This window comes from Lampris incognitus, chromosome 3 (genome assembly GCF_029633865.1).
Source record: "Lampris incognitus isolate fLamInc1 chromosome 3, fLamInc1.hap2, whole genome shotgun sequence".
Taxonomy (NCBI): Eukaryota; Metazoa; Chordata; class Actinopteri; order Lampriformes; family Lampridae; genus Lampris; species Lampris incognitus.
In genome coordinates, this window is record NC_079213.1 from 87,533,837 (window position 1) to 87,559,830 (window position 25,994).

Genomic DNA, 25,994 nt, shown 5'->3' on the forward strand with positions numbered 1-25,994 from the left:
TTCAATTCTTCCACATCTTAATGGAAAACTGCCTTTAGATACAGGCAGCTGGTTGTCTGAACCCGATAACATTTTGAAGCAAAATACATCCACTGTCCTCCCACTATATCACTATTTGAAAAATCCTTACAATGATTTGAAATGACACAAGTTGTTTTCCATTGCTGCATCCAATCTGATTGCATTCACCTGTTCTACAACAAATCAAGAACTGTAGAAAATGATGTTTCATTCCATATTGTCGAAACACAAGGTTTGGGGGTGTCTGGGTGGTGTGGCGGTCTATTCCATTGCCTACCAACACGGGGATCCCGGTTGGAATCCCTGTGTTACCTCCGGCTTGGTTGAACGTCCCCACAGACACAATTGGCCGTGTCAGTGGGTGGGAAGCTGGATGTGGGCATGTGTCCTGGTCGCTGTACTAGCACCTCCTCTGGTCAGTCAGGGGACCTGTTCGGGGAGGGGGGGAATAGTGTGATCCTCCCACACACTATGTCCCCCTGGCAAAACTCCTCACTGTCAGGTGAAGAAGGGCTGGCGACTCCACATGTATCGGAGGAGGCATATGGCTGTCTGCAGCCCTCCTGGGATTGGCAGAATCCCGAGGGGCGGAGCTGCGACTGGGACAGCTCGGAAGAGTGGGGTAATTGGCTGGATACAACTGGGGAGGCTCCAGCATCCCCATGACCCTGAGTAAGGATAAACGGTTTGGATAATGGAATGGAATAAAAAAAAAAGCACTAGGTGTGGTTGACGATAGTTGACGATCCATTAGATTCATGCAAGAAAACAAGTTAAAAAGCATAACCACTTCAACTGAAGACAATCTATTGAATGTGATATACTTTATTTAAATTTGACATTTATATGTTTTTAAGGCAACTTGCCTGCTTTAATCGGGCTAGTATCAACATAAGAGGTCACCAAATTTAAGTTACCACATTGATTAATGATAAAGGCTTACATACATACAATTAGATATACAGTAGCATCCACATTATGTCACTGTAATAATGACAAAGGCGGTCTGTCGAGCTCATGATAAATATAGCATAAGCAAAAACTAGCAGAGTATTATCATTATCTGATGCCTCTTGTCTGACTTTTAAAGATTTGTTTTAACTTCAGTGCAGTATTATTGAATATCAGCATCTGAAAAAGGCAAATGTACTAATTCCTTGTACAGATGCCCTTTATACAGGCCTCACAATGTTTTGGCTCGTGTGGGTTTCTGACAGTCTCATGTATAAAATCTCTGTTAACTGGTCCAAGGTCTTCATGGTAGCACTTGATTCTTATCTTCTCCATTAGCTTCTCAAGGAAAATGTTGATATTCTCAGTGGAGAAACTGGGATTCACCATGGGGGCATTAGTGCAGCGTTTGCAGTTTTGCCGGAAGCACCTCACCTTGACGGTTCCCTCAGCCTCGATCAGGCGCATGTGAAAAAGCACCATCACCCGGTTAGAGGGCCAGGTCCTCGAACACATTGAACATGCAAACCTAGGAGAGGGGATGAGGATTTCTAAATTATAGAATCACTGGCCATGTAAGTTTGCACATACATGGAATTTGAATCCAGTTTCATGGCTCTCTCAGTGTACTTAACAGAATAACAACACTACAACACAACAATCTTCAGATATATACACAAGGCTTGACTATATACAGGCGAAATAAGAGGTGATAAAGTGCAATGGTGCAGAGAATACATCAGAGATGCTGAAATATTAATGTAAATAATTACTTATTCTTATGTTGCATAGAGTGCAGACAGTAAATAAGTGGTATACCGCACTTAACAAGCCTTTTTTCCTTCCTGTCTGACTCCCTCACAGACAAACAGATGCACATAAAAATGAAACGCACCTTCTTATTGAATCTTCACATAGTCCATAAAAAGAAAGCTAGGCTTTGTACACCCAGCAACAATTACAATTTCCCTCTAACCTTGCAGTTGAATTCTTTATGTACGGTTTCCATCCATTTATTGCCGAATCAGGTTCAATAGAGTCATCATATTCCAGCGTCCAGTGATCCTCTCGTTCGAGTTCCATGATTTTTGTCTCGAAAATATGGATCCAGTTTTGTATGTCCATTATGTAAGTCGGAGGGAGAGTCGATGCTCTGTAAACTGATCAGTACTGCAGGACGACGTTTCAGCAGCTGTTACCAAAGAGATGCTTTCAGGAAACTGAAACTCAAGAGTAATGAATATCTTTTAAGTTTCTGTTTCTCCTGGTACACTTGATGAGTAAGGACTACTGAAATATAGGTGGTACTAAATAGTTAACCTCTAACAAGACTGACAGCTCATATCTTTATCATTAGTCATCAAGTGCTACCTCATAAATAACTTTCTGATACCTTTTAATTACATTAAGGCCATGGCAGCAAGTTGTCTTATTTGTTGTTTGTTGTTGTGAATAAAATTGCTCTCTAGTAGTCATATGATTACTTGCAAATTATAGAATTGCTGTCAGCGGGCGTCTCATTCAATCTTTGCAAAACTTACTATACCATTTGACTGTCAAAAAGTCATTGTAAACACTTTTCTATGTGGGTACACATGCAAATAAATTATATATGCCTGCATTTGTTAACAGCCGGTAGTGGTTTGCTAAAATGTGTCTACCGAAAATAAGAAAACTTTGTTGGTGAGTTATTGCCAGAAAAACGAAAGTGAAAGTGGTTCTAGCCAACCATCTGAAACAACACTCTCTGTTAGGCCAGGACTGTCATCTACCCACACACACACACACACACACACATTGAGTTTTTGTCATTTCAGTGATGGGATGGAGGGCTGATGATGTTGGCTGAGATTCTCAAACAACAGACTTGGCAGTCCATTGACAGTAGGGGTTTCTTTTTTGGATTTTCCCCTCTTTTTCTTCCCAACTGTACCTGGCCAATTACCCCAGTCTTCCAAGCCGTCCTGGTTGTTGCTCCACCCCCTCTACTGATCCGGGGAGGGCTGCAGACTACCACATGCCTCCTCCGATACATGTGGAGTTGCCAGCCGCTTCTTTTCACCTGACAGTGAGGAGTTTCACCAGGGGGACGTAGCGCATAGGAGGATCATGCTATTCCCCCCAGTTACTCCCTCCCCCCCGAACAGGTGCCACAACCGACCAGAGGAGGTGCTAGTGTAGTGACCAGGACACATACCCACATCTGGCTTCCCATACGCAAACACGGCCAATTCTGTCTGTAGGGACACCCGACCAAGCCGGAGGTAACACAGTGATTCAAACCAGCGATCCCTGTATTGGTAGGCAATGGATTAGATTGCTATGCTACCCGGACGCCCCTGACAGTAGGGGTTTCTTGGTATTTAAGTCCATCTGGTCAATCTGTTCATCAGTCAATCAGTGTATCTAACTACCTATGTATCCACCTCCTTGTCCCTGTATATATCACACACTTTGTTTTATTTTATTTTATTTTATTTAAGATTGCACTTTTCTTGTATTCTTAATTGCACCAACAATGCCAAGTCAAATGCCTAGTACATGTAATGCACATGGCAATAAAAGTTTTTCTGATTGTCTCTCTGTTTTGCAGTCTGTCTGTGTTGCTACCCACATGTGTACCTTCCTACATTTCTATTGGTCTTCTCCAGGTTCCTCTGGCTAAAGAAATTCATTAGTGGCAATCTGGGATTGTAATCTGTGGCAGGCCTTACTCACAGTGTGGTCCTGAGAGGTCAGGGCACATTATTCTACAAATATGGCCATTAAATTCTTACATTACCGCTAATAAAAGAGGACGGGTGTGAGACTTGAGTACGAACAAACATACACATGAAGTTGGATGGCTTTCACTGTTTGGCTGTTCCTGAATTAACATAAAAACACCAACCAACCACTTATTTTTTTTACATCTGCTCAGCCAACTACTCTGATGTGGAGAGCCGCTGCCTTGTATTTACATCTATGCAAAATGTGCAAAATGGGTCAGCCCCGGGAAAACATCATAGTTTCCCGAGTTGTAATTAATAGTTGTAGATATCAATACTGGCATATTCAGTCTGATACATGCTTCATTGATCATTGAGTTTTGTGCAGATGATGATTTTATACTTATCTGTTGTATTAACTTTTTATTGTTTACCCTGCTTTGTTTTGATTTTATGCTGTCTGATACGGTGCTGCTTCTTTTTTATTGTGTTCTGTAAGGTGTCCTTGAGTGCCCTGAAAGGTGTCCACAAATAAAATGTTTTGTAGATCAGTCACTGTGTAATTGCTGATGTTTATTGAGCCACTGCAGACACCGTACTGAGGAACACTCAGTTATACAGGTTACCGGGTGGGGGCCCGCGTGGTGATAGTGCTGGACATAGACATATAAAGAGTAGACGCCGCATCGACCGCTACTGCCTATTGGCGCTGACGAGCCGTGGGGCCGCCATCTTGGACCGGTCACCCGCTCCACTCAGTGTAATGTGTTTGGCAGGCGCAATGAACTGTCAGCGCGGATAATCTATCATAACTCGCTGAATACCAAACTGATTTCCACGCCTTTTTTGTTGCTGAAAACGTCATACATGTAGCTATGATACAGGACACATGGTTTGACGTATTTTAATATTCATAGTTGGCTTAACAGTAATAGAATATTCTGATATATGATATATGTGATGTATGATAGGTAGCTACCGTATTGTTCTGAATATAAGACGGGGTTTTTACCCTGGAAATACGTATGAAAAAGTGGGGGTCGTCTTACATTCGAGGTCTAGACTTTTGAATGTCAATATACATTCTCACTCAGTCAGATTTGTTTCAAGACCGTTCTAAAATTAGACCACTTCGATGGGTAATGCCGTTATTGAAATGTTGAAATGGTTATTTTTTCACTATGAGATGGATAGTCTCAATAGACTACAGTTTATTTTAATTTGTATGCTATTTAAATACCATAAGTCATTCATTTACAAATGTATTTACATTTTTTATTTAAATGTGACAATTTCATCTAAAATATATTGAAAACATAATTTTATGTAAAAGCTGTTAAACAGACTACCTTGTTTTATTCAATGTGTTTTTATTATCATTATTTTCAAATATAATGTTTTTCTTTATAAAACCAATATTTGCTCTTCAAAAAGTATTTTTCCAAAAATGAGTCTTGAAAAAAAGGGGGGGTCGTCTTATAATCAGGGTCGTCTTATATTCGGAACAATACGGTATTTAGAAAAACACTCACTATAAATATATATATATATATATATGCACACACACACACACTCTGTCACAGTCTCTCGCCCTTGACATCAAAGCGTTCGCCCCTGACACCTGCTGACCCCCCCCCCCCCGTCACAGCCTCTCTCCCTTGACTTCAAAGCAATCAGCCTCTCGCCCTTGACATCAAAGCGTTCTCCCCTGACACCAGCTGGCCATCAAAGCAGTCAGCCGCTCTCCCTTGACATCAACGCGATCATCACCCTTAAAAAGCCTCCACTGTGGACCAGTCTTCGCTGGAACGTCGCCATTCGTGGACTTCTGCCTGCCTGCCTACCTGCCACAGAGCCACCTCCTGCTCTACCCCCGAGATCGGTCACTTCAATAAGGACTGGATTCTTCCCTTACCTGGTTGTCCCGTCTGCTTTTAGGTTCCATCCCGATACGTGACAGTACGTTCCAGCCACTATGGACCCAGCAGACCATTCCACCACAGACCTGGCCACGGTCTGCCAGGCTGTAGCCAACCAGGAATCGGTCCTCGGCCTGCACAGCCAGGTGCTACAGGGGATGGCTGACGCCCTCCGTGGGCTCAGCTCAAAGATCTCTGGAATCCAGACCCAACTTAGTGCCTCCGCTAGCCCGGGATCCGCCCCTCCAGCTCCGCCACCCCCAGCGCCATCAACTTCGGCTAAGGAACCATGGGTTGCCCCGCCCGATAAGTATGATGGAGATTTTGGACTTTGTCGCCCTTTTTTGATGTAGTGTGAGATTGTGTTTAACCAGTAGCCCCAGTCATATTCCACGGATGGAGCCAAAGTCGCTTACATCATGGGTCTTCTCCGGGGAAGCGCCCTGGATTGGGCTACAGCGGTGTGGGAGATGCGGGCCTCCACTTCCTCATCCTACGCTGAGTTCACCACTGCTTTTCGCCAGGTTTTTGATCATCCCGTGCGGGGAAAGGACGCGTCAAAAAGACTGATCTCTCTCCGCCAGGGTTCCCGCAGCGTCGCAGACTACTCAGTTGAGTTCCGTACGCTATCAGCGGAGAGCAGATGGAACAACGAGTCCCTCCAGGCCGGCTTTTCCAACGGGCTAAGCGAATCCATAAAGGACGAATTAGTTTCCTAGCCTGGAGGGTTGGAGGAATTGGTTACCCTGGCCATTCGTGTGGACAACCGTCTCCGGTAGCGGAGGATAGAGAGGACGCGCCGCTTTCCTTGTCACAACAACTTACCACGGGCCACACCTCCAAACTCTAGGGGCCGAGCTCGCTCGACTGAGGTTGCCGTCCTCCGAGAAAGCCCGAGGCGTGACTCTTCCCCAGCTTCGGAGCCGATGCAAGTCGGCCGCTTCCGGCTCAACCCGGAGGAGCGTCAACGCCGCATCACCGAGAACAGCTGCTTGTGTTGTGGTCAGCCTGGTCACTTTCTCGCCTCCTGCCCTCACCGTTCCGTCAAAGTAGCAGGCTCACGAGGGAGGGGGGGGGATCCTCGTGAGCCCAACTGGCTGCCCTCTGTCTCCTCGTCCACGTACCCAGTTGCAAGCCACCATCAGTTTTAAAGGTCAGTCCACTAAACTTTTGGCTTTAATTGACTCTGGAGCTGATGAAAGCTTTTTGGATGCAAGTGTTGTGAAGCAGCTAGGTCTTGCCACTGTGAGTCTGGACCAGCCTCTTGAAGCTAATGCCCTGGATGGACGTCTCCTGGCCCGGATAACCTCTAAGACCGAGCCTGTGCGCCTCCTGTTGTCGGGAAACCATCAAGAGGAGTTAAGTTTTTTGTTATCAATTCTCCATTTGCTCCCATTATACTTGGTCATCCTTGGTTGGTTAAGCATAGTCCCCATTGTTATGTATGGATGAGGCTATTCTACCAGTGACCACTAGATGGCACCTGTATTCTATATTGCTGTTTTCTGGGTTGTAACCAACAGAAGAAGAGTTCCTAGTAAAGCATGGAAATGAACAGCCGTGTGTGCGTTGTGGTCCTTGCATCGTGTGTGAAATTGTTTACACTATAGTGTTATTAGCTAGCTACATAATATAAATTGGCGACGAGATGTGGAGTAGAAACTTTTAGGCACCAAAGTAGCCGTGAAAAGGGAAGTTTTCTACTTGTTTGGACGAAGTCATCCACGCAGTTGTAGCGGAGAAGAAAGGGAAAAGGAACCAGAAGGACGCATCATGGCGGGAATTATTGGCGGTATGGAACCATTTGAAGAATCCGGTGAACAATGGGCAACGTATATTGAGCGTTTTGAGAATTATATCCTGGCTAATGAGATCAGGTGTGGTGGACACGTATTGGGGACAGAATTCAACCCAGGAACTAAGGGTTAAGTCATGGTTGCCCTGGCAGGTTAACGCAGGGCTAAGTTATGGTTGTCCAGCCAGTTTTCTGGTTATTCTTGCCGCCTCCGCTCAGTCGAGCTTTGGTTTTGTTGTCTCTCTGATTTACCGTGGATTAAAGAAAGTTGCCTACACGGCTAAAGTGTGAAACTACGGTCTTCTCCGTTCCTTCGGCTCTACACTGGTGACCCCGACGTCGGTTTTCGGATAAGTTTTCTGAAACCACACACATTATGGCTACGAACGCCGTTGCAATTAAACTGCCGGAGTTTTGGGAGTCTTCCGCGGCTACGTGGTTCACACAGGCTGAGGCACAGTTCGCGCTCAGAGACATAACAGCAGACGAAACCAGGTACTACTACGTAGTGGCAGCGCTGGGGTGCGCTACGGCTTCCAGGATAAGCGGTTTCATAACCAACCCACCGGCCGATGGTAAATATGCCGCAGTTAAACATCTCCTCCTTGAAACTTTTGAACTGTCAACAACGGAGAGAGCACGTCGCCTCTTCGCCATTCAGGGCTTGGGAGATGGCAAACCATCGGAGCTAATGAGCAGGATGTTAAACCTACTGGGTCAAGAAAAGCCATGTTTCCTGTTTATGGAGCTGTTTCTGCGCCCCACGTCCAGACTGCGCTCGCTAACTCCATCATCACTGATCCCCGTGAGCTGGCAAAGGAGGCTGACCGATTCTTCGTCGCTACACAACGTTCCTCCCATGCCGGGGTGCTGGCTCCTACCTTCACTGGCCTCCCGCCGACATCGCGGGCGTGGCCCGACGGTGGCGCCACAGCGTCAGACCGCTACAAACCCTCTGGACTCTGTATGTACCACGCTCGATTTGGTGCGAAAGCTAAACGGTGCCGTTCCCCCTGCAACTACAGGCCGACGGGAAACGAGAGGGCCAACACTCAGTAGTGGCCATGAGTGTTGGCGATACGAGCAGGCTACTCTTCATCCTCGACACCATCTCCGGTCGGCGATTTCTTTGTGACACGGGCGCACAGAGAAGCGTGCTCCCTGCTACTGACGTCGACATCATGGGCGGGGAGCGGGGCCCCCAGTTGGCGACGACTGACGGCAGCCCTATCCACACCTACGGCGTGCGGTCTGTAGAACTGTGTTTTGGTGGACAACGTTTCACGTGGGAGTTCGTCATGGCCAATGTAACGCTTCCCCTCCTCGGAGCTGATTTTTTGTGCGCTTTGCTTTACGGTTTGCTAGTGGACATTCAGAACAGCCGTCTGGTCGATGCCTTAACCTTCTCCTCCTTCGCATGTACGCGGAGGGAAGCGGCCTATGCAGGTCTAGCCAACTCTCTCTCAGAGGCAGACAAGTGCAACCGCCTCCTCGCTGAGTTCCTTGACCTCACCCAGCCTACCTTCTCTGCACCCACCGCTAAGCATGGGGTGGAGCATCACATTGCTACGAAGGGGCCCCCGGTCTACGCCAGAGCCAGGCGTCTCGACCTCGCCAAACTCGCCATTGCCAAGTCTGAGTTCGAGCACCTGGAACGCATGGGGATCATCCGCCGCTCTGACAGCCCGTGGGCGTCCCCACTCCACATCGTCGCTAAGCCTGATGGAGGTTGGCGCCCATGCGGGGACTACCGCCGACTAAATGACGCCACCACGCCCGACCGCTATCCTGTCCCGCATATCCAGGACTTTTCTGCAAACCTGTCTGGCAAACGCGTCTTCTCAAAAGTCGACCTGGTCCGTGGTAATCATCAAGTTCCCGTGCACCCCTCGGACATCCCCAAGACAGCGGTGACTACCCCATTCGGCCTATTTGAATTCCTACGAATGCCATTTGGACTCAAAAACGCGGCCCAGTCCTTTCAGCGGCTGATGGATTCAGTGCTCCGTGGCCTTCCTTTCATCGTCGTCTATTTGGACGACATACTCATCGCCAGCGCCTCCGAGGAAGAACACCTGTCCCATCTTCACGCCCTCTTCACACGCCTCAGCCAGCATGGGCTGATCGTCAACCCGGCGAAGTGCCGGTTCGGGCTGACGGCCATTGATTTCCTCGGGCACCGCATCACTGGGGACGGGGCAGTCCCCCTGCCCTCAAAGGTGGAAGCGGTGGCGGCCTTTCCGCGCCCCCAAACAGCTCGTGCGCTCAGGGAGTTCATCGGGATGGTGACATTCTACCACCGCTTCATTCCCCGAGCCGCCTTTATCATCCGGCCACTGTATGAGGCGCTGAAAGGCATGTCCCCCAACCAGGCGGTCGACTGGACAGCAGAGCGGGACCGTGCGTTCACCGAGACTAAAGCTGCGCTCTCCCAGGCTACCCTGCTAGCGCATCCTTCACCTACAGCGCCTATTTCCATAACCACGGATGCATCGGACTATGCTGTTGGTGCGGTTCACGAACAGTGGGTGGGGGGGGCTTGGCAGCCTTTGGCCTTTTTCAGTCGCCAGCTTACACCCCGAGAGCGCAAGTATAGTACTTTTGACAGGGAACTCCTCGGTCTCTGGCTCGCCGTCCGGCATTTCCGTTTCCTGCTAGAGGGCCGCGAGTTTACTGCGTACGTGGACCACAAGCCCCTCACGTTTGCCATGTCCAAGACGGCCGAGCCATGGTCCGCTCGCCAGCAGCGACAACTCTCCTACATTTCGGAATTCACTACCGACATCCAGCACGTTGCTGGTAAGTCTAACCAGGTAGCTGACTGCCTCTCTAGGGCAGTGATTGGAGCGGTCCACCTAAGCCTGGACTATGCACAGATGGCCGCTGACCAGGCCACGGATCCGAGCATCCTCTGTCTCCGGACCTCCGACACGGGGCTCCGCCTGCAGGACGTTCCTTTCAGCGACACAGGTGTCACCCTCCTGTGTGACGTCTCCACAGGACAGCCCAGGCCCATCGTCCCGCACAGCTGGAGACGCCCCGTATTTGAAGCTGTGCACGGCCTCTCTCATTCAGGCGGTAAGCCATCCGTGCGCCTGACCTCTGCTAAGTTTGTGTGGGAGGGACTTAAGAGAGACGTGAAAGCGTGGGCCGACTCGTGTGTTGCCTGTCAGCGGGCTAAGATACACCGCCACATTAAGGCGCCCCTGGAACGCTTCGCAGTGCCAGAGAGACGATTTGACCATGTCCACGTCGACCTGGTTGGTCCCCTACCCCCCTCCCATGGGTTCACCTACCTCTTCACTGTGGTGGACAGGACTACGCGCTGGCCTGAAGCTGTTCCCCTGGCATCCACGACGTCTGCTGATGTGGCCCGGGCTTTTATTGGGTCGTGGGTCTCACGTTTCGGTACGCCTTCCGACCTTTCATCTGACCGCGGGCCACAGTTTACCTCAGAGCTATGGAATGCTGTGGGTGAGGCTCTGGGCATCAAGCTTCATCGCACTACCGCCTACCTCCCTCAGGCGAACGGCCTATGTGAGCGCTTCCACCGATCCATGAAGGCTGTGCTTCGGGCTACTCTCAAGGACTGAAACTGGGTCGACAAGCTCCCATGGGTCATGCTGGGCCTGCGGACCGCCCCGAAGGAAGACCTACAAGCCTCCTCTGCGGAGCTGGTGTACGGCACGCCGCTGCGAGTCCCAGGCGATTTTATTCCCAACGCAACGCGTCTCTGGTCAGCTGTGGACCAACGAGCCTCCTTGCTGGACGGGGTCAGAGCTTTCACACCCGTCCCTACCACCCAACACGGCGCTCCGGTGTCCCAGGTGCCCCCAGGTCTGCAGTCAGCGGACTACATGTTCATCAGTCACGACGCACACCGCCCCCCTCTGCAACCCCCTTATGACGGCCCCTTCCGCGTCCTGGAACGGGGAACTAAGCACCTGGTGGTGGATTTTGGGGGCACGACCGAGCATGTTTCAGTGGACCGAGTTAAACCCGCACACCTGGACTTGACGCAGCCGTTGGAGTTAGCCCAACCTCCTCGTCACGGTCATCCCCCGGCTCCGCCTCCTCCCCCCGTGGAGGCCCGCGCTGCCTCTTCTGCTCCTCAGGCCGACCTCCACAGGCCCGCGTCAATGCCTCCCAGAGACACTCCGGCCCCTGTTACCCGGAGCCGCCGCGGACGGCCTGTCGTCCCCCGCGCCTGCCTGACTTCGATTACTAGGGCGAATTCTGGGGGGGCTCATGTGGTGGACACGTATTGGGGACAGAATTCAACCCAGGAACTAAGGGTTAAGTCATGGTTGCCCTGGCAGGTTAACGCAGGGTTAAGTTATGGTTGTCCAGCCAGTTTTCTGGTTATTCTTGCCGCCTCCGCTCAGTCGAGCTTTGGTTTTGTTGTCTCTCTGATTTACCGTGGATTAAAGAAAGTTGCCTACACGGCTAAAGTGTGAACCTACGGTCTTCTCCGTTCCTTCGGCTCTACACAGGGATGCTAAGAAGGTGCCGGTTCTATTGAGTGTGATAGGGCCAAAGACCTACGGATTATTGCGCATTCTGATTGCTCCAGATAAGCCTGGGGAGAAGACGTATTATGACATTGTAAAGGTGTTGAAAGGACATTTCGCCCCCAAACCGATAGTGATAGCAGAGAGATTCCGTTTCCACAAGAGGAATCAGGAGGACGGTGAGTCGGTGGCTCAGTATGTTGCTGTGCTTAAAGGACTTTCCGAGCATTGTGAGTTTGGTGGCTACTTAGAGGATGCGCTACGGGACAGGTTTGTTTGTGGACTGAAAAGTGAAACAGTTCAGAAGCGCCTGTTGACCGAGGACAATTTGACCTTTCAGAAAGCGGTCACTTATGCAGTTTCAGCAGAAACAGTGGCGCGTGACGCACAACAGTTGAGCGGCTCGTTAAAGGTAAATGCCGTTCTCTCTCAAACATCCCATGCCAAACGCAGGCAGTGTGGAAAACGTCCATAGTGATGATGACTGTTGGTATAAAGATAAAGACTGCCATCAATGCGGCATGAAAAAAACACAGGGGTCGCATGTGTAAAAGTAAACCCAAGAATGACTATGGCAGAGAGAGGAAATACAGAGAAGGGAAACTGGAATTTAAAGGCAAAAGCAAAGCATCCAAACACAGCGGGAGAGATAATAAGAAGAAGAAAGTGCATTGTGTGGAGGCCAGTGACAATGAAAGTACAAGTGAAGGGACTAAATCTGACACTGATAACGAATTGCCATGTTATGCACTGTCTCGTAAGGGTAAATATTCACGTGTATCTGTGTTACCTGAAATAAATGGTAAGAAAATGGAAATGGAATTAGACACAGGGGCTGCTGTATCTTTAATTTCATGGGAACAGTATAAAAGTACAATGAAAAAGGTGCCATTGCAGCCTACTGATGTAGTCCTTAGGACGTATACAGGTGAACCTTTGTTACCAGAAGGGGTTATTAATGTGAAAGTAAACCTGAATAAGCAAACAGCTGAGTTACCATTGTATGTTGTAAAAGTGAATGCAGCTCCACTATTTGGTAGAGAGTGGCTGAGAGCTATTAAGCTTAACTGGAAAGACTTAAAAACTGTGTATGGTGTACAACTTGAAAAGAAAGACAGTTTAGATGCTGTACTAAACCGGCATTCTGCTGTGTTCTCAGATGGGTTGGGTTCAATGAAAGACATTAAGGCGAGAGTGACTCTTAAACCTGATAGCATACCCAAATTCTGCCCACCACGTAATGTGCTCTATGCTCTGAGATCCAAAGTAGAGGCTGAACTGACCCGCCTCACTGACCTTGGCATGATCTCACCAGTGGAGCATAGTGACTGGGCCACACCCGTAGTTCCTGTCAACAAGAAGGATGGCACGGTGAGACTTTGTGGTGATTTCAAAGTCACCCTCAACCAAGCACTCTGTGTGGACAAGTATCCTATTCCACGCATTGAGGATCTCTTTTCATCGCTAGCTGGAGGTCAACGCTTCAGTAAACCGGACTTGTCAAACGCATACCTACAGATGGAAGTAGTGGAGGAGTCGAGGAAGCTACTGACTATTTTCACACAAAAAGGACTTTTCTGCTACAACCGCTTGCCCTTCGGTATTGCGTCGGCACCAGCGTTGTTCCAGAAGGCTATGGATCAAGTGCTCGTTGGATTGCCATTCACGCACTGTTATCTTGATGACATTCTGGTTAGTGGGCCAGATGAAGAGACCCACCTGAAAGCCCTGGACGACGTTCTCACGAGACTGGAGGAGTATGGTCTCCATGTCAAAAAGGATAAGTGCATGTTTGTCCAGAAGTCAGTAGAGTATCTAGGTCATATCATCGATGCTGCCGGGCTCCAGAAGTCGCCAGAGAAGGAACGCGCTGTTGTGGAGGCACCGGCACCCACAAACGTTAGCCAACTACGCTCGCTCCTCGGAATGATAAACTACTATGGACGTTTCATCCCGGACCTGGCAACCAACCTGCAACCACTGAACGCACTGCTGCACAAAGGGAAGAAATGGCAGTGGACTACAGCTTGTGAGGCAGCGTTCCGAAAAGTGAAAGAGCTCATGGTATCTCAGAAGGTGCTAACCCACTACAACCCTGAGCTGCCCCTCCATCTAGCCTGTGACGCTTCACCCTATGGGGTAGGGGCTGTACTCTCTCACGTCATCCCTGATGGTGTAGAGAAACCTATCACTTATGCGACAAGAACACTCAGCAAAGCAGAGCAGAACTACGCCCAGATTGAGCGAGAGGCGCTGGGGATAGTCTTTGGCATACGTAAGTTTCACCAGTATCTCTATGGTAACAAGTTCACTCTACTCACAGACCATCGCCCGCTGACCTCCATTCTCAGTCCAGTGAGGAGTACGCCGTTGATGGCCGCAGCCCGCATGCAGCGCTGGGCGCTCCTCTTGTCAGCGCATGATTACATTATAGAGTATCATAAGGCTTCAGCACATACTAATGCAGATGGACTGTCAAGGTTGCCACTTCCGGACACTCATGATGACAAGATAGACACCGTAGATGTGTTTTACATGTCACAGTTAGACACACTACCAATCAGTACCACTGATATCCGAAACAACACTAGATCTGACCCTACACTGTCTCGCGTACTAGAGATGGTCACTATTGGACATTTTCCAAACACGAAAAACACAGATACTGAACTGTCTGTTTTCCTGACTCATCAAAATGACCTCACAATCCAACAGGGATGCCTCATGTGGGGCACACGAGTGGTAGTGCCACCCAAGCTACGGCCCCGGGTGCTCAACGAGCTACATACAGCACACCCAGGGGTAGTGAGGATGAAAAGGTTGGCACGGTCGTATGTCTGGTGGCCAGGTATTGACTCTCAGATCGAGCTCCAGGCCAAATCCTGCCACTCATGCCAGCGTAGTCAGAAAGAACCGAGTCTTGCCCCTCTACATCCATGGATGTGGCCTTCCGGTCCTTGGGAAAGGATTCACGTGGACTTTGCTGGTCCATTTGAAGGACACATGTATCTTGTGGTAGTAGATGCTCATTCTAAATGGCCCGAGGTGCAAATCATGGATAGCACCACAGCAAGCAAGACCATCACAGTACTGAGGGGCCTTTTCAGTCGCCACGGCCTTCCTCACATTCTCGTAAGCGACAATGGACCCCAGTTCTGTTCTGAGGAATTCACCACATTCCTGAAAGCCAATGGAGTCAAGCACATTCGCTCAGCGCCGTATCACCCTGCTACGAACGGCCTGGCCGAGCGCTTTGTACAGACTTTCAAACACGCCCTCAAATCCTCCAGGGGCGCCGCACCAGTGCAACAGCGGCTCGACACATTCCTGTTGACGTATCGCAACACCCCGCACGCCACGACAAAGGAACCGCCGGCTATGCTGTTCACAAGGCGCATGCTACGCACGCGACTGGACTTTCTCAAACCCAGTGTGGCTGGGGTTGTTCATCGCTCTCAAGACTCACAGCAACAACGCCGTCAACAACACTCCAAGGCCAGACACTTTGCAGTCGGTGAGTCTGTCCTTGTTCGTGATTACCGGAAGGGGGAGGAAAAGTGGACACAAGGAGTTATAATGACTCAAACGGGACCAGTGTCATACGAGGTCAAGGTGGGAGCACAGGGAGTGTGGAAACGCCATGTGGATCAGATGTTGACTCGAACAGAGCAGGCACACGCGGACGCTGCCAGCTCTGCAGTCCACCTTCCTACCAGCTTCCCTATGTCACCTCAACGTAGTGCTGGTGGTACTACACGTCACCTCGGTACCCCTGCATCTCACACTGATGAGAACACTAATCCAGTTCCAGTGGCTATCGAGCCCACGGAGACACCTCACTCCAGTGAACCAGCTGGTGCTGGACCTACTAAGATAGCGGAGACTGTTAGACACTCGCGCTATCCGGTGAGACATACTAAACCACCTGCACGTTACTCTGCTGAGTAAACACATTGATAATGTGGTAAAGAGACTGAGACTTTTGAGTATAAAAATATTGGGAAACAAATACGGGGTCTGAATGTATACCGGAAAATAACATTGTTTTGAATGTACTTTTGGGAAGTAACATTACGCCTTTGTGACTTAATCTTTGTTCCGGGAAGTGATTTTTGCATTGTTGATGTACAACATTTTTTTAGTTGGGAGGAGATGTTATGTATGGATGAGGCTATTCTACCAGTGACCACTAGGTGGCACCTGTATTCTATATTGCTGTTGTCTGGGTTGTAACCAACAGAAGAAGAGTTCCTAGTAAAGCATGGAAATGAACAGCCGTGTGTGCGTTGTGGTCCCTGCATCGTGTGTGAAATTGTTTACACTATAGTGTTATTAGCCAGCTACATAATACCCATATTGATTGGTCATCGGCCAGAATTTTAAGTTGGGGTCCCGTCTGTCATGCCTTATGCCTCCAGTCTGCTCTGCCTCAGTCTGTCCCCTGTCGGGTGTCAAGCCCTGGCTCCAGGAATGCCAAGCCCGATGCTCTGTCTCGTGTGCATGGGAAGGAGTCTGAGCCCAGGCTCCAACCTGACACCATCGTTCCCTCTACCTGTTTGGTTGCGGCTGCGGCTGTCACCTGGAACATTGAAAGGGAGGTCATGGCAGCACAACAGACTCAGCCTGACCCGGTCCCCCTGGGCGCTTGTTTGTTCCAGATGCTGTTAAATCTAGTGTGTTGCAGTGGGCTCACTCTTCCAAACTTACCTGCCATCCTGGAGTAACCCGTACCCTAGCCTTCCTCCGCAGGCGGTTCTGGTGGCCTTCCATGACGGAGGATACTGGGTCTTTTGTTTCTGCCTGTCCTGTTTGTGCCCAGAATAAGCCCTCCACTCAGGCCAGTGCCGGTCTGCTGCGCCCCCTGCCTGTTCCACACCGTCCCTGGTCGCATCTGTCCTTGGATTTCGTCTCTGGTCTGCCCGCCTCCGACGGTAACACCGTTGTACTGACTGTTGTTGATCGCTTCAGTAAATTTGTTCACTTTTTGCCCTTGTCTAAACTGCCTTCGGCCCGAGAGACTGCGGATCTGCTGGTCAGGGAGGTTTTCCGGGTCCACGGTCTTCCCCGTGATATAGTGTCTGACCGTGGCCCCCAGTTCACTTCTGCTGTCTGGAAGGCTTTCTGCTCTGCCATCGGTGCCACCGTCAGCCTGTCATCGGGTTTCCATCCTCAGACCAACGGCCAGGCCGAGAGGGCCAACCAGGCATTGGAGACGGTTCTCCGCTGTCTGGTGTCTGCGAACCCATCCTCTTGGTCCTGACAACTCCCCAGGGTAGAATATGCCCATAACACCCTGTCATCGTCTGCTACTGGGTTGTCCCCTTTTCAGTGCCTTTACGGCTATCAGCCCCCCCTTTTTCCTTCTCAAGAGGTAGACATTCCGATTCCATCTGTCCAGGCCCATGTCCGTTGGTGCCGTCGGACCTGGCGGCAAGCCCGTGCTGCACTGCTCGGGACCTCCAGCCGTTACCAGCGCTTGGCAGATCGTCATCACACCCCTGCTCCGGACTACTCCCCCGGTGACCAGGTATGGCTCTCTACCAAGGATCTACCCTTGAAATCGGACGCTAAGAAACTGTCCCCCAGGTATATTGGTCCCTTTCCCATTGTCAAAGTCATTAACCCCTCTGTGGTCCGTCTGAAGCTGCCCCGCGCTCTCCGGGTTCACCCTTCCTTCCATTGGTCCTGCCTCAAACCTGTCTCTACCAGCCCTCTAGTTCCTCCGGTCCCCTCGCCCCCACCTCCTCGTCTGATCAACGATCATCCGGCTTACACCGTTCGTCGTCTCCTGGACTCTCGTCGCCGCGGTCGCGGCCTGCAGTATCTCGTGGACTGGGAGGTATATGGCCCGGAGGAGAGGTGTTGGGTCCCTCGTCGCCTGGTCCTGGACGCGAACCTCATCCGGGACTTCCACAGGACGCACCCTGATGGGTCTGGTAGGTCGCCCGGTGGCGCCCCTCGGAGGGGGGGTACTGTCACAGTCTCTCGCCCTTGACATCAAAGCGTTCGCTGTCACAGCCTCTCGCCCTTGACATCAAAGCGTTCGCTGTCACAGCCTCTCGCCCTTTACATCAAAGCGTTCGCCCCTGACACCTGCTGACCCCCCCCCGTCACAGCCTCTCTCCCTTGACTTCAAAGCAATCAGCCTCTTGCCCTTGACATCAAAGCGTTCGCCCCTGACACCAGCTGGCCATCAAAGCAGTCAGCCGCTCTCCCTTGACATCAACGCGATCATCACCCTTAAAAAGATGGACTTCTGCCTGCCTGCCTGCCTGCCTACCTGCCACAGAGCCACCTCCTGCTCTACCCCCGAGATCGGTCACTTCAATAAAGACTGGATTCTTCCCTTACCTGGTTGTCCCGTCTGCTTTTGGGTTCCTTCCCGATACGTGACACACACACGCTAAAATATGATAGAGAGGCAGAAGCAGATAGTGGCAGTAAAGTCAGCTATTTTAATAAGTTGAAGAAACAATATATGATTAGGCTATATAAATATATAAACAGTATATGAACACATTATATATCTACAGTATATATATAACAATAATATGTTATATATCAGAGAAAATGAAAATATATACAAATCCCCGCCCAAAACCATATTTACACATGTACAAAGTTGCTTACATGGGTGACCAGTACATTACACACAATGGACAAACGTAAACACTGACAACACAAAATATTTACGTGAGGGTAGGAAGTATACAGTGTGTGTGTGTGTATAATAAAGTGGTATAATACTGTAATAATATCGTAATTATATCCAATAGTATGATGTAATAATAAAAAATAAATACAGATATACATATATATTTTAAAGAGAGATAAATATATAAACAATGTAGCATAACAATGTAGGGGAAAAATAAAAGTTGCTAATTAAATTTTGACATGAAACCCCTAAAACCCTTGAAAGAGAACTGTTTTGCAGAGTTTCTTTCTCGTGCTCCCTTTCTGCAGGTCAAGAGAGGTGAGTTTTGCAATGTGGTGCAACCTTATCTTGAGAAACACAGACACAACCAAAGATAACAAGTTGTAGTGGTGGTTGTCGATGCCAAACTGTATCTCCTCAATGTGTTCCCCAAGCAGAAAAACATCCTCCGTGCCAATCTCCTCTCGGACGATGTGGGTGACTGTAGACAGCTTTGGAGTTTGCTTTGTTACAGCTTGGCGAATCACCCTCTCTGCAGCTCTCAGCACCTTATAATAATAATAATAATACATTATATTTATATAGCGCTTTACACAGTGCTCAAAGACACTTTACAGAACGGAGAAAATAAGAACAAAGGACAAAGCAACTTTAATATACAAAGATTAAAATATTTTTTAAAACAAGATAATGAAATCAAACCTTCACTGTGCCTTGTGATGGAATCACTAGGCCGCCCGCCGTTGTGTTTCAGGGCTAGAAGGTGGCAGGTAGCTGTTGAGATATGACACCAGTGTATTTGTATGACTAATGTGTTACTGTACTATTATTTTGTTTACGACTTTGTTTGTCCACAAGTGGGCGGTGTGGCGCTTGCATGCGCGGATTGATTACGTCACTGAGACGCTGTTCATTTTCTTCTTCTCCCAAAACTACCGAATAAACGGAGCCTGCATTTTTCCCTCCAGCAGAAGTTCGGTAGTCAGTACGATTCTTTATAACGGTTTAATAATCCACTTCATCTGCGCAGAGATAGACATAAAGTATTAGTCTAGTCTTCTAACAGGTTATGGGCCCAGATAACGTTGGATTATTTAGTAGCTTGATAAAAGAAGTACACGAAGTGTGATAACCTCGGATGGCGGGATGCGCGCAGGTTAGCACGGAGTAGCAAGTTAGCAAGTGTGAAGCTAATTAGCAACGAGAGAGGCTATCGGGAAGCTAACGGAACGCTAAGCTAAGCTAACGCTACCTAGGGAGATGGAGCGAAAGAAGAGCAGGTGGCCCACATTCAACGGACAGGCCGATGAGTATGAACTGTGGGAAGAGCGAATGCTCTGTTGCATGCATGGTGTGGGGCTGAAAACCAACATTCTTACCGAGCCCGTGGGACCTTTGACAGTGGAAGAGCAGGCCCTAGACGAAGAGCGGAACGCGGACGCCTACTGCGCATTGGCGCCTTTATTGGACAACACAAGCTTGGGACTGATCTTCAGAGAAACGAAGAACAGAGGTAGAGAGAGTCTACGGGTGTTGCGGGAACATTACATTGTTAAGGGCAGACCCCGGATTGTCACTCTGTATGTAACATTGACTGGGCTAAAGAAAGCTGATAATGAGACGATAACCAAATACATTATCCGAGCTGAACAAATCATTACGGCTCTCAAAGGGGCGGGAGAAGCACCGAGTGAGGGACTAATGATGGCCATGGTGATGAGGGGGTTACCCGAGAGATATAAGCCATTCACTCTAATGGTGACACATGGCGACAGTGAGTTGACATTGGGACAATTTAAGGCCAAATTGAGAAACTTTGAGGCGGCAGAAGATGTAGCTAATGCTACAGCATCGGAGGAGACGTCCGAGAAGATGATGAAGGCCCACGCAGCGCCTAAGAAAAAGCCAGTGAAACGCTGTGAGGGAGATGATGAACAAACGGTGTGCTGGCGATGCGGTGACAAAGGCCATCGGAAATCGGACTGTTCACGCAGCGTGTGGTGCAGCTTCTGCCGGGTCAAGGTCACACGGACAAAGTGTGCAAGAAGAAGGACGGCGTTGATGGAGCCAGGTGTGCACGCGAGCAAGGTGGCGGCGGCGGTGGTGGTCACGGAGCAGGTCGAGGTCAGGGACCGGGGAATGCTGCGGAAGAAGAGAACTACATCTTCAGAGTGCAGGCTGGAGAGACCAGCTCAGCAGGACCAGGACGACGGCAACAGTTCAAACCAGGATTGATTGTGGACTGTGGGGCTTCTTCCCACATAATCAATGATAAGAAGAAGTTCAAGAGCTTTGACAGCTCGTTCGAGCCAGAGAAACACTGCATGGAGCTGGCGGACGGTAAGCGCACCTTTGGTGTGGTGCAGGGCAGGGGAGATGCTACGGTATGTCTGCTCGACAGTGAGGGGCGACGGTGTATAGTGACACTGCGGAACGCACTATATATTCCATCGTACCCCCAAGAGCTCTTCTCTGTGAAGTCTGCGACAGCACACGGAGCCAGTGTGTTCTTCGAAGAGGGCAGAGCTGCCCTGATGTCACCGGATGGTACCAGGTTTGACATTTTTGCACAGGGGAAAATGTACTATTTGCAAACTGAATGTGTTGTTGAAAAGTGCCATGTGAGCCATGATATAGAAACTTGGCATGAGATAATGGGCCACTGCAACTATGACGATATCATAAAGCTACAGGATATCACTAATGGTATGCATATAAAGGGTAAAGTGTGTAAACCTCACAAAGAGTGTGCAGTATGCATAGAAGGGAAGTTTACCCAAAAAAATCTTCTGGAGCTCTGTAGATCACTATTTATGTGTTTTTGGATGCTCTTACAAAGTGATCTATCTCAATATTTGCCAATATATGTCTATAACAGCACTAAACAGACATTGTAAAAAAAACCCACATGGCTTACTTGTTTTCCACTTGTAATGTTTAATTGGACATCCATCCATTATCCAAACTGCTTATTGGAGCCTATCCCACCAGTCACTGGGTGGAAGGTGGGGAGAAACCCTGGACAGGCCACCAGGCCATCACAGGGTTCACACACGCACACACACACACACACACACACACTGGCAGAATCACCTGAATCTTTCTCTCTCCTAACCCCTGACACTGCTACTACTGATCTTCTTCTCTCTACCCTCTCCTCTTCTCTGGACAATCTCTTGTCGCCTCACCTCCAGGCCTGCATGCCCAACTCCACCTGCCCCTTCGCTGTCCAACTCAGTACATACTGACAGACAGAGCTTAAGAGTGGAGAAAAGGCAAACTCCCAGAGGACCTTCTCAACTTCCAATCTCTTCTTTCCACTTTCTCCTCCTCCCTTTCTGCTGCTAAGGCTGTCTTCTATCGCTCTAAAATCATATCCTCTTCCTCTAATTCTAAGAAACTCTTTGAAACCTTCTCTACACTTCTTCAATCCCCACCTCCTCCTCCTACTTCCTCCCTTCTCCCTGATGACTTCGCTAACTTCTCTGACAACAAGGTAAACGGCACCAGATCCTCCTTTTCTCACCACCTGGTTAGTGCTGCTTGCACTATCCCACCCTCTGCACCCTCCCTCACCTCTCCATGTCCCACCCTATCCCACCTCGCTCCCCTCTCCCCTGACGAGGTCCTCAACCTCATCACATCCAGTCGCCCCACCACATGCTCCCTTGACCCGGTCCCCTCTCTTTAGTCTATACCACCTGAACTGCTTCCCTTTCTAACCCACCTCATCAGCACCTCCCTCCAGGCAGGATGCTTTCCATCTGCCTTCAAGACTGCTAGAGTCATCCCCCTTCTCAAGAAACCATCACTTAATCCTTCTGACGTCAAAAACTACAGACCAGTTTCCCTTCTACCCTTTCTATCCAAAACTTTTGAACGTGCTGTCTTTAACCAGCTTTCTTTTTACTTCCATCAGAGCAACCTCCTGGACCCCAACTAGTCTGGGTTCAAGGTGGGTCACTTGACAGAGACGGCCCTACTTGCAATGACAGAATCGCTGCACTCTGCAAGAGCAAACTCTCTCTCCTCTGTCCTGATACTCCTGGACCTGTCAGCTGCGTTTGACACAGTGAACCACCAGATCGTCCCCTCTACCCTCGAGGGGCTGGGTGTCACAGGCTCTGCACTCTCAATGTTTGCATCCTACCTGACGGGTCGCTCCTACCAGGTGACATGGAGGGGATCTGTGTCAGAGCCTCGCAGACTGACTACAGACATTCCACAGGGTTCGGTTCTGTGTCCTCTAATTTTTTCCCTGTACATGACATCCCTGGCTTCTGTTATTCGCTCACATGACTTCTCTTACCATTGTTATGCTGATGACACCCAGCTGATCTTGTCCTTTCCTCCCTCTGACACACAAGTAGAGACACGCATTGCTGCGTGCTTGACTGACCTCTCGGAGTGGATGGTGACACACCACCTGAAACTCAATCTGGACAAGACAGAGCTGATGTTCCTCCCGGGGAAAGGTTGCCCGCACCGAGACCTGGCCATCACCATTGACAACACCGTGGTGACACCAACTCGGACTGCGAGGAATCTGGGTGTGATCCTGGATGACCAACTGTCGTTTGCTGCAAACGTTGCATTGGTTGCTCGCTCCTGCAGATTTCTCCTCTATAACATCAGGAGGATTCGCCCATTCCTCACTGACGAGATGGCATAGGTGCTCATCCAGGCTCTGGTCATCTCCCGGCTGGACTATGGCAACTCCCTCCTTGCTGGCGCCCCGGTGTCGGCCATCAGACCTCTGGAGCTTGTTCAGAAAGCTGCAGCTCGTCTGGTGTTCAACCGCCCTAAGTTCTCCCACACAACTCCCCTTCTCATGTCCCTACATTGGCTCCCAGTAGCTGCTCTCATCCAGTTTAAGACTCTGGTGCTAGCCTACAGGGCAGTGAAAGGAACAGCTCTTTCCTATCTCCAGGCCATGGTCAAGCCCTACACCCCCACCCAACCACTTCGCTCTGCTGCCTCAGGACGCCTGGTTGCCCCGTCGCTCAGAGGCCCCTGCTGCCGATCGACCTGATCACGACTCTTTTTTGTCCTGGCCCCACAGTGGAGGAGTGAACTCCCCACTGTTGTCAGGACAGCGGAGATGCTTCACATCTTTCGGTGCAGGTTGAAAACTCTCCTCTTCAAGAACTACTACCCTGTTACTTGTTCTTAGCACTTATTGTATTCACTCATTTTAAAAAAAATCTCTTTCTTGCGCTTTTACTTTAGCACTGATTTTGCTCTTAGATGCTTGTTTAGATGCACCTATGACCTCTGATGACTAGTAGTTCTGATTTTCTACGTTAGATGCACTTATTGTAAGTCACTTTGGATAAAAGCATCGGCTAAATGACTGTAATGTAATGTAATGCTTGTGCTGCAGCCTAGCTTGCAGTTGAGCTGCTTGATCGGCGTGAAGCGGATGATTTGCACTCTGACCTGACATCCATCTGGGAGAGGGGGGGAGTGCCTCCTGCCTGGGACATCTTTGCTGGCATTGGAGGTGACGTGTCTCAAGTCCCAGGTGATGCACTTGAGGTGTTGACAAATCTTTTTACTCTTCTTTCCTTAGCTATATGCCTCTACATAACCTAGACAGTGAGCTAAACAAATGGCTCCAGTAAGTACTCAGGAGACTGTGTTGACTTCTTCAGGGCTTTTACTGAGAAACCATATTTTGTAAAACTGTAACAGACAGAGAAAAAAAAGATATTTTAACAGACTATTCTTTGTAGACATACATAAACCACACATTACATTCTTCTCTTTAACCAATATAAGCCATTTTCTTAATAACAGGTAAATCAAATATGTAACGGTAAAATAATTCTGCTACATGAGCGGCTAACGTCTAATGACATTCTAGGTTACGGTAAGTTGGCAATCAGTTAGCGCATGCTATCTGAACATGTAAATGCAGTATAAAAGGATGAAACTCGGTTCATTTATCTAAATAAAGCTAGAATATATAATAAAACTTAATTATCTAGCAGTGAATTTACAGATTATCCCGTGTCAAGGGCAGTAGACGAAGGAAAAGACAGACGCACTTATCACTATCCGTCCACTCTGAATGCTCGAACTAAAATGGCTACCAAAACACAACTTGTAATGTATGTTTTTCTACCACTAGGTGACAGTATTGACCACAGAACTGGGAATAACCCCAGCTTCCTGACACTGGTAGACAATTAAAGCAATCATATGCTAAATCTATTTTAACGCTATCAATAAATGAACTAATGAATGTGAAAATATAATATGAGGGACAGAATACCGACATTATCTGTGAGTATCAAATATTCACTAGAATAATAATGTACGTAAGAGAAAAATGTGAGGGAAATAGATTACAGGACTCAAAGCTAAAGGGAAATGCGAGGGATTACTTTTAGTGTAAGATGGGAACATACCAGAGCAAATAGAAGAGGGGTTAAGGGAGTGATGATCTGATTTTGTGGGCAAGGGGGATATGAGATACATCTTGAAGAGATGCGATTTCAGCCTGTGATGAAAGAGGAATCAGTTGAAATGATGGGAGTGGGAATTCCTTTGTCTATGATGTTTAAAAAAGGGAATAACTTTATTATAGTATTAGAAAAAAACACATCAGTCCATCTGTAAAGTTACAACCTTGACGGTCAGCATCTTTGCTTATTGTATTGTCATCTAGTATGTTTGACCATTCCAAGTCTCCCAGATCCATTTGAGATTGAACAAAGTTACAAGTACTGTTGTGTCAGTAACTTCCCCTCTGCTGAACAAAACCTATTTCATTGTTAGTGATGTTGCAGTATCTGTTGGTAAAGTTCTTCTATTCTACTTAGTCTACCATATCTGCTTGTTAGGTACAACTTTGCTTCTTTGCAACTTTGCCAGCTGTGGATGCTGGGCAGCAGGCGCAGTCTTCTATCGTCCAAGAGTGATGAGGTGGTTGAGGTCAACCCAGCTGAGAAGGGCAAAGCCAGGAGAAAAACCATGGCTGGAGCATCCACCCCTGTTTCATTTGTGTAGCCCTCCACTGGCAAGCTGGTTAAGCCATGCAGAAGTGGATGGTTCCCTAACTACTTTGTCAGGTCAGTTCAAAACTAGTATCACCACCTCTCATTGGGACCTGCAAACAAACTTAATATAATTTTTTTCTGATTCTCACTTTATTAAATAAAATTTACATCAAGCTCCTCATCAAACTAGGCTTTAAAATCCCATCACCAGTTTCCCTAAGTCATAATTTGTTTTATTAAAAGTAGATAATGAAAAGTACACTTTGTGCTTTGACAGCCTCTTGCCTGTAATGTGTATGGACTGTATGTGTTTGATCATGTAGTGTCCCTGAGACCAGTTGTGATAGTGGGGCAATATCTGTTGGTATCACCGGCCAGTCAATTCATAGACGGAACCAGTGTTGTGGTTCCCAGATTCCAGTCCAGT

The 25,994-nt window shown here is 48.7% G+C and overlaps 2 protein-coding genes across 2 annotated transcripts; one reads left to right on the forward strand and one right to left on the reverse strand.

Annotated features, from left to right (window-relative positions):
- Positions 1 to 842: 842 nt before the first annotated feature.
- LOC130110645 (receptor-transporting protein 3-like) lies at positions 843 to 2,106 on the reverse strand. The gene is made up of 2 exons (XM_056277810.1): positions 1,949 to 2,106; positions 843 to 1,501 (listed from the first exon to the last, which is right to left on the reverse strand). The coding sequence occupies exons 1-2, from the start codon at positions 2,095 to 2,097 to the stop codon at positions 1,171 to 1,173; spliced, it is 480 nt and encodes a 159-aa protein (XP_056133785.1). The 5' UTR covers positions 2,098 to 2,106; the 3' UTR covers positions 843 to 1,170.
- Positions 2,107 to 13,183: 11,077 nt separating this feature from the next.
- LOC130109878 (uncharacterized protein K02A2.6-like) lies at positions 13,184 to 25,577 on the forward strand (the record flags this gene model as incomplete). The annotated part of the gene is made up of 3 exons (XM_056276847.1): positions 13,184 to 15,178; positions 15,366 to 15,419; positions 25,443 to 25,577. Coding segments are annotated over 3 exons (2,184 nt in total), but the record flags the coding sequence as incomplete, so codon positions are not given.
- Between the last annotated feature and the right edge of the window lie 417 nt (positions 25,578 to 25,994).

Excerpts from the sequence above, each read along its gene's own strand:
- LOC130110645 (XM_056277810.1), bottom strand. The coding sequence starts at position 2,097 with ATGGACATACAAAACTGGATCCATATTTTCGAGACAAAAATCATGGAA. Across the intron at positions 1,502-1,948 it reads ATAAAGAATTCAACTGCAAG|GTTTGCATGTTCAATGTGTT; the intron begins GTTAGAGGGAAA and ends CCCCTCTCCTAG.